This window comes from Haliotis asinina, chromosome 11 (assembly GCF_037392515.1).
Source record: "Haliotis asinina isolate JCU_RB_2024 chromosome 11, JCU_Hal_asi_v2, whole genome shotgun sequence".
Taxonomy (NCBI): domain Eukaryota; kingdom Metazoa; phylum Mollusca; class Gastropoda; order Lepetellida; family Haliotidae; genus Haliotis; species Haliotis asinina.
The window spans coordinates 16,245,204-16,254,241 of NC_090290.1; the positions used below are offsets into that span (position 1 = coordinate 16,245,204).

The following is a 9,038-nucleotide window of genomic DNA, read 5'->3' on the forward strand; positions in this document are numbered from 1 at the left end:
CGATTTATAATATTGTATGAATTGGCTATGAGTTTCATATGCTATTGTTTTGCTTGCAGAGGACCTTGATTCTGTGATCAACACCCGCGAAATCGTCTCCTCTATCATCAGTGCTGCCCACAAGAAACTCCACAGTAAACAAAACCAGAAGAGCATGGACTCCCTCGACTTTGACGAGTCCTTCAATGAACGTGATATTGATCTTGAAATTAGTCGGAAGGCAAGTAGTGCCACCAAGATGAGCAAGTCACAATCCACGATCAGCTCTGTTCCATCATCTCGGAGTATTTCTGAGGAATTCCTGGATCGAAAACTGTCCTCCTCGACAATGAAGTCACTTCCACAATCAACAGTTGATGAGACAGAATCTCTGGATTTTGACTGCATTGACAGCAAGTCTGAGTTTAAATCACAATCAAAGTCTTTCAATGTGAGCACATTTTCCCGGCATTATTCTGATGAATCCTTGCTTGATAGGAATGATGAGTTGGAGATGTCACATGGTATGAGCAGTACGTGGAGTTTGAGTCGAGATACTCTTGACCGATTGAAACGTATTGAGTATGAGGCTCGTGCACTTCGTGAGCGAGAAGAGCAGCGTCAGAGAGACATGGAAAAATGTCGTCGTGAGCAACAGCGGATTGAGCAGGAGTATCAGAGGACGAAGAAAGAGATGGAAATGGAAGAGACTCATAGTGTTGAAGATTTGTTGAACTGGAGACCGGACTACTCGCACCGACTTCAGGATACGTCAGAGTATTCAGGGAGTGACAACCGTGGATCAATCGGGGCAAGTCACAGACATTATCCTTCCACGGACTCATCTCAGTCAGGGGGTCACCCTGACGGGAAGGTCCAATTACGGAGACCAGACTCTCAGCACGAGAGGGGTCATGGAGGGAAGTACTTTGTCAGTATCGGAAACACTCGGGGAAGGTCAAGGGAAAGGAGTGGTGGTCGGGTAACCCAGGGAAGTCTAGACTCCCTGGCGCCCCGCTTCTCCCGAGCTGGTTCCTTGGAGAATATATTAGACAGTCACGGTCACATCCATCCACCACAGTCTCATGTGCGTGGGCCAAGTTATCGGCAGAGGGATGGACGAAGAGATTCTAGGCATGAAGGTGAGAAGAAGAGAACACATGGGACCCTGAGTCGAGGAGGATCTGTACGACATGGGTCACTCGACTCCTTGATTGATTTGTATGATAAACAGGACAATCGTGGTTCGTGGGCATCGTCTGATTCGGAAGATGGATCAGATCTACTCACAAGTCTGACTACGACCTTTGATCAGAAGTTGCAAATTCTGTTGAATCCTAAGTATAAGCTGAGTGGAAGTAGGAGGGCAGGACACAGGGCAGAGGATGTGAGTAGTGCTAGTAATGTGGAGGAGGCTGTAGAGGACAAGGACAATGATGTGGAGAAGACTGTGGAGGTGGTCTCCCACAAGAACACTCCAGTTGTCCTCCCACAACACGGGGTGCCAGGAATAGGGGATTTTTCTCGGGACAGACCTTTCCGAGACCCAAGTCTCCACAGGTCCTCAAAATCTGAAACTAAAATCGGAATTGCTTCTCGCTTTGAGCGAGGGAATCAAGTTACACCGCCTCAATCCACTGCAACAGTTCTTCCAGTAACTGGGAGTCCACAGTCATTGCAGAACCGCAAGTCTACTCAGGAACTAAAAGCCTTTCCATTTAAGTTCACAGGAAAGTCTGTGAGTGAAACGGGTGCTACAGTGACATCTCCACCAACGTTGACCCAACCAAAGAAACTGGAAACGAAACCTGTGAGTAAATCTGATTTTAGACCCATCTCTAAGTCAGAAAAGACTGAAGTAAATTCCACTCTGGCCAAGTTGAGCAGGGAAGAGAAATATTTCAGTAGCAGAGACGCTGTTAAGTCAGCTGTGTTTTCTAAACCTGCTTGCAGATCCGAGTCCCCAGTAGGTGACAAGAAGCGCACAAAACGGTCAAAGCGGCGCCACACTGTAGGAGGAACAAATGACTTGGAGCATTTCAAGGCTTTGATTTCTGTGACAAGCGGAAAAGAGGCTGAAACGGAACCTAAAGTGTCAGCTTGGGAACAGTTGCAGCCAGTTGTCAAAGAAACGGCAGTGCCAGAGAATAGGTCCTTGTTGTCGTGGATACAGTCTGAAAGACTTCGTGGAAGTACACCAGATTTGACATCAGAGTCCAAACATTAGATGTTACCGTGGTTGCAGAATGTGAGAAAGTTGTTACCGAAACAGTGTGCAAGTTGCAATTTTGTTTGTGCATTTAAAGTATGAGAACTGATTTAGTTGAAACTGAGACTGCAATGTTGATGGGTTCCTGTTGTTGTTGACAAACTGTAAAAACGTGGAGTGCTTATTGAAGTTGATTGTATACATTTTCATTTGTGGTGAATGCTTCTCAGACATTTGCAAGGTTTACCATAAACTTTGTTGTGGTGGTCAAGTTGTTGAGGTTGATATTTTTTCAAATGTACAAAATGATACTAGAATATGATCCCAACATTTTTAATACAATACACGGGCTCAATAATTTGTTACATTTTTTGCATTAAAACAATAAGGAAATTTAACTCTTAAATCTATTTTACAATTAACACTACCAACTGTGACATTCAGACCAATCAAAATATTCATATACCTTAATATTCACAAGCTTCATTCTGAAATGGGTGAAGGTCATATTTGATTAGAAATATCAGTTAATTTGCTGACTGTATTACATTTAAGTGCTAATATGTCTTTAATTATTATCCTTATCTTAAAAATCCTTTGAAAGCGATTTTCATTGTCTAGTTAAATATGTTTTTCTCTGAGACTTTGTATTATTTTATGTATTTGTATTTTGTTTTTGTTTTATTCACCCAACATGAAAAGGAAATTTTGATGCAATATTAGGTTCTAGGTTGACAAAATTGGTGTTTTGCAATATCGATGATGGACTGTTTTTCTTGTGCGTGAAAGTTTGGACTTGCATAGAATTTTAGTGATACATTATTGATTTTATGAGCAGGTCTCAGTTAACTTTTAATAATTTTTTATATTTTGCAACCTCTATTTGGACAATTTACCTATTATTGAAAGTAAAATTCATAAGACCTTTGAAAATATAACATTTATATTAATGAACAATAATGTAGTGCTGTTTTTTCACGTTCAGTATTTGACTGTTATTTGAAACGTGTGATATGTTCTTTAAAGAAGGTTAGGTAGACATAGATAAATATTACCAGTTAAATTGTTAAGAACTTGATACTTCTTAGGTTAAAAGTAATAGGTGAGAAGCTTCAGGAAAATGTATTATTGAATTCCTATGTTATATAGAGTTGATACTGAGAAGTTTAATTGGAGGGAAAGTTTTGTATTGTGTTGCCATATTGGTAATATCATTGAGAATTGCCTTCATTGTATTATTATTCACAAGAGCTTTACAGTAGAATTTGGCTGAAAATGATTAGAATCATGTATAGGTCTGTTTGAAGATTAACCGGAGAGATTATTTTGCTTGTTTTACTGATGAGACTGCACTTTTGCAAACAACTTCGCAAACTGCACTTTTGCAAACAACTTTGCAAACTGCATTTTTGCAAACAAAAATGAATTATGCATTCAAATTACCTACATGTTCAATATACTTTTTGTTAAATTTCAAATCATGAGTTCAGTTTAGATATGTTAAAATCAACAATAGATTTCATAGTGATTTTGAACGCATTCACCAAGAAAATCCATTAAACAAAAAATATAACTGACCTTGCATTTCTGGGTATGTTCATTTTTGAGGTGTGAAAATGTATCTTGCTTGTGACACTTCGTCATTGATGAGTCCTCATAAATGATAACACATCAAATTCAACATTAAGGTTTACATTCACTGAACTAGTAAATAGTTTACTGTTCTTCAAGTAATGGAGCATAGTTCTGTTTCATAACCTCAGTCTCTAAAATTCGTTCTTTAGGCAAAAACTCATAGACGAACATCAGATTTTATTTTGTGTTAGAAAACAAATATGGTAAGAATTTTGACACTTTTGTACTTTTTTGTTTGTTTTAAGACTTTGTTTTAATCCCTTTGTTCTGTTTCTTTGATATGCATGGTTTTCCTTCTCAATAACAAATATCAAATTATTTAGATATCGCTCAGAATACTGCATAAAATGCTCATATTAAGCAATTTGTAAGGTTAGCATTGTTAACAGTTCGATTAAGACCTGAGAATTATTAAACATAAGTATGCTAAACAAATAAATGAAACAAATGTGATAATTCTTAAATGTATGTGTATCTTCTTGCCCTTTAGTGTCTGTGTCTTCCTGTTTTTATCAATAGCTCCCTGAAAAATCTTCCCTCTTGTTCAGTATTATGTAATGATTTCCTGACTTTTTTATTCAACTTTCTTGATGTTGATGTGTTGATTCCTCCTCATATTGAGATGGTAACTTAACTTTCTACATTGTAACACTATGCAGTATTCTGATTTATCAGACAAGTACAGTAAATGAGAATCAGCAGCTTTCGTGCCTCAGTCTTTGTCATTTTCAATCATCTCAGCAAACACCTTTTTATTTCCCATGCTACTGATAATTTTGAAAGTACCAGTTTACATATGTGAAGTGTCTTTTTTTGAAAAACTGTCCATATATCCATAGGGAAGAGAGAATGCAATGCTGAAAGATTTAAACTAGTTCCATTGCTGAGCACACGATTTTCAATGCCAAAGGTAAATCGTTAAATATATGCTTGACCAAATCATGTTAATTTTGCTGTTGGTTAACTTCCGTCATCCTTCATTTGAATAAACCAGTGACTATTGACCAGTGCAAGGAGGCACACTTATACCATTGTAAGGTGTGACACATTAAGGTTGTATTTTGTATCACTGTAATTACATGGGATAAGGGATACGACAAGGGTGATATCTTAGCCTTGTTTATTTGACTGAAAGTTACAAAGACTGGGGCATTACTATCTTCAGTGAACCTGTTCCATTCTGTGTGTATATTTTTGCAACATAGATGTAAATATAAGGACAGTGGATGTGTTGATGAAGAAAACCTACTGTATAATGATGCTTTAATCTTGTTAACAACTGCGGAACGCTCATAAAACGCCTGTAATAAATTACATGTAAATATCAATTTGTTGTGTCGTTTATATGATCGTGGGCTTTGAAAAAATATTGCTGTTGAACAGAATGGGGTTTGCTTCCCAAATACATGAGACATATCTGAGACTATGTTTTGGCAAAGGATGGTATTGTGAGGGATGTTATTGTGAGGGATGTTATTGTGAGGGATGTTATTGTGAGGAATGTTATTGTGAGGGATGTTATTGTGAGGGATGGTATTGTGAGGGATGGTATTGTGAGGGATGTTATTGTGAGGGATGGTATTGTGAGGGATGTTATTGTGAGGGATGGTATTGTGAGGGATGTTATTGTGAGGGATGGTATTGTGAGGGATGGTATTGTGAGGGATGGTATTGTGATGGTATTGTGAGGGATGGTATTGTGAGGGATGGTATTGTGAGGGATGGTATTGTGAGGGATGTTATTGTGAGGGATGGTATTGTGAGGGATGGTATTGTGAGGGATGGTACTGTGAGGGATGGTATTGTGAGGGATGTTATTGTGAGGGATGGTATTGTGAGGGATGTTATTGTGAGGGATGGTATTGTGAGGGATGTCTTCTGTGTCTATAATGCTATTTTGCTGTAGGGCGGTGGGGTAGCCTTGTGGATTAAGCGTTCGCTCGTCATGCCGAAGTTTGATTCCCCACATGGGTTCAATGTGTGAAGCCCATTTTCTGGTGTCCCAGGCTGTGATATCGCTGGAATATTGCTAAAAGCAGCGTAAAACTAAACTAACTCACTCACTCACTCACTATTTTGCTGTATGTATGAAATGGATATGAGTTCCCAAATGATGCAGACTTTTGTGGTTACTTTGATGACCCAAGAGCTGGATTAGTTGAGGAACAAATTATCATGGTAAAACTGGGTTCAAAACCATTATCATTGATGTTGAATTAGAGGGTTTAGGAGTGTGTGGATTTTGCAAACAAAGTTAGCCAGTTGAGTGTTTACCAACATGATTGGTTCATGATTCAGTCATAGTGTTTAAACATAGAATTTAATTAATGGAATATTTTTTAATAATGCTTTATAAATTTATAAAGAAATTTGTTTTGTATCACATGCCATACAACACATATTTGAAATTGGTCAAATACACATTCTAAATACATGTTACCGTATATGTAACTACACCATTATGATAAGTACCTGTGTTTGTACCAGGGCACGATTATTACTTTGAGATACCTTTACAAAACCCGCTTCAGAACAGACCTCTGAATTGAAAACATAACAGTTCAAGGCACAAAGGATTTCATGGATCTGTTAGTCTTAAAAGATGGTTGCATAAAACGACTCCTGTCAGGGAGAACATTCGTAATGCGCGCCTTTGAATAAGACACCATGGATTGTTGAGGGTGTCTACCTTCTAGGAACGCATTGTACACAGGAAAGAACACCCTAGCCCCCTGGATGCCGAGTTTTTTTTTCAGGCGCACATTTTCATAAGTTTTGAAAAGTGAACGTTGTGCGAGAATTTGGCTTGCGTGATCTTGTATCTGCGTACGGCTATAAAATTACACTGATGTGTGGAATATTTAATTTCCTATCCGTTGGTATAAATATAACTGCTTCTACCTCAGGGTTTTGAGAAACAGACACTGCTAAATGTTGTCAAAACTGTTGTGTGCGTTAAAACAGTTAATTTCTTCTTGTTTTCTCATGCTCCAATAAAAGCACTCTGTTACTATTTTTTATTTATCTTTACGGAAAATGTGAGCGAAAAAAACACAGCTTGATATCTGAACGACATAAGTGTATGCTAATGCATAACCTCATGCGCACGAAATCAAAAATGACCCGCAATAAATGTCAAAAATCGATTTACTTCTTATGAAGTCAAACGTCGACAGATAGGCCATGCACGTATAAATGTAACGGGGCATAACTCCGCTTTGCTTTACATTAGGTCGATGTAACTCGGGTCACATGGAGATAATTTGATGTGGATACGGACAGTATATGTTCGTTATGTTTGCCAAATGGTGAGCGTGCCCTGTTCCATCAGTGACACCAACAGGAACACAGGCTAAGGCAAAGCATGCGTTCACCTTAAGGACAAGGCACGTGTTCACCTTAAGAACAAGGCATGTGTTTTCCTTAAGGACAAAGCATGTTCACAGTAAGAAACACAGAACATATTGTACAGTTAGGGAGATGAATGTGTACAGGTTCGAAATGCACACCTCTTCAATCAACATCTCTCGGTCTGTTCTTGCAGTATTCCACATACGATGATCACGTACTCCAAATTACTGACAGGCAGCGTATTGCTGCACTCATTAAATGTTTTTTCGGTTTATTGTCAGCTTGAAGTAATATTTTACCTTAGTAAAATAAATTTATATTTTGATATATATACTTTAGTTGTTTTTTTTTCACGAGACGAGTATACATGTATGTTTTACAACTTCTATTTTAATGTCTAACACGATGTTTGTGGGCTACTTCTTGTACCTTCAAGACAATAAAAAGAAGTTGTCATCCATATACTCGTCTTATATTATATTCACCAACTTCTAAATGCCTCTCAAGAATCTTAAGGGCTTCTTCTGTTTTTAGATTTACGATCCACATCCCCCGGATAAAAGAGCGGTGCTTCTCGAGGGGAAATATTTCATCTGACGTGAAAACCGAGATTAAATCAGAAATAACTTTTCTGAACAAACCTTTGCGTTCATTGAACATGAAGAAACGGACGTAAAATATTTCTGGATGATGTTCATGTTGAAACGGAGAGGTTCATGCCGACCCACTGAAATAATTTTTAAAAAGAAATCACGTGGCATATAGTTACATAGTCATCGGGTTCAATTGTTAAAATATCCATCAAGGGACATTCACATGTTACCAAATCACTTACAATAATTAGTAGGTAATATTGGCATATTTGTATGTGATTTAACCAGATTGGAAACTATAGGACGCAGTCATTCTAGGCTTGTAAGTTACAACTCGCTCCGGTCAGCTCGCTCGCTCCGTCCCCCCTCCCTCTTTCACTCACTCAATGATATATGAATGTGACGCCTAATTTTATAGTTACTAGTAAATATTTTCTGTCAGACAGACCTTGAAACTAATAGATCGAAGCCCATGCAAGTCTGGAGTGAGTGAGTGAATTTGGTTTTACGCCGCTTTTACCAATATTCCAGCGATATCACGGCGGGGGACACCAGAAAATGGGCACCACACATTGTACGCATGTGGGGAATCGAACCCGGTCTTCGGCGTGACGAGCGAACGTTTTAACCACTAGGCTACCCCACCGCCCCTGCAAGTCTGGAATATGTGGCAAATTTCGAATTCCAGAGTTTCAGAAAATGAGAATGTTTCTCGACTTCTTCTTCTTACATTATAATTTAGGAAACGTTTTTTCCCCAGTAAAATAAGCTCATTTCAAAGTCTAGACGTGTTTAAGTATAAAAAATACAAAAAAGGGACATGTACTGTGAGTGAGTATAGTCTACGCCACACCATATTCAACCTATATGGCGGCAGTCTGTAAATAATCGAGGCTGGACCAGACAATACACTTATCAACGACAAGCACATCGATCTGCGCAAATGGGAACCGATAACATGTGTCAACCAAGTCAGTGAGCCTGACCACTCGATCCCGCTAGTCGCCTCTGACGACGAGCATAATCGCCTTTGATGGCCAGCGTGCGTTGCTAAAGACCTATTCTACCCCGGATCGTCACGTGTCGAAGACAAGTAGGAAGAGTGTGTGTGTGAGTTTAGTTTTACGCTGCACTCAGCAATAGCCCAGCTATATGGCGGCGGTCTGTAAATAAGAGTCTGGACCAGACAATCCAGTGATCAACAGCATGAGCATCTGCGCAAATGGGAACCGATGACAAGGGTCAACCACGTCAGCGTCAAGTAGGAAGAT

General features: G+C 38.9%; 1 protein-coding gene across 7 annotated transcripts in view; it reads left to right on the top strand.

Annotated features, from left to right (window-relative positions):
* Positions 1-5,147, top strand: part of LOC137256582 (rho GTPase-activating protein 23-like) — a 134,096-nt gene extending 128,949 nt beyond the window's left edge. For 5 of the 7 annotated variants that reach the window (XM_067794452.1, XM_067794453.1, XM_067794455.1 and 2 more), the window contains one exon: positions 60-5,147. In XM_067794452.1, the coding sequence (XP_067650553.1) occupies positions 60-2,206 (2,147 nt within the window). In that variant the 3' untranslated portion in view covers positions 2,207-5,147. The remainder of the gene's footprint in view (positions 1-59) is intronic. The other 2 variants (XM_067794457.1, XM_067794459.1) reach the window with 1 other exon arrangement.
* Positions 5,148-9,038: the final 3,891 nt, after the last annotated feature.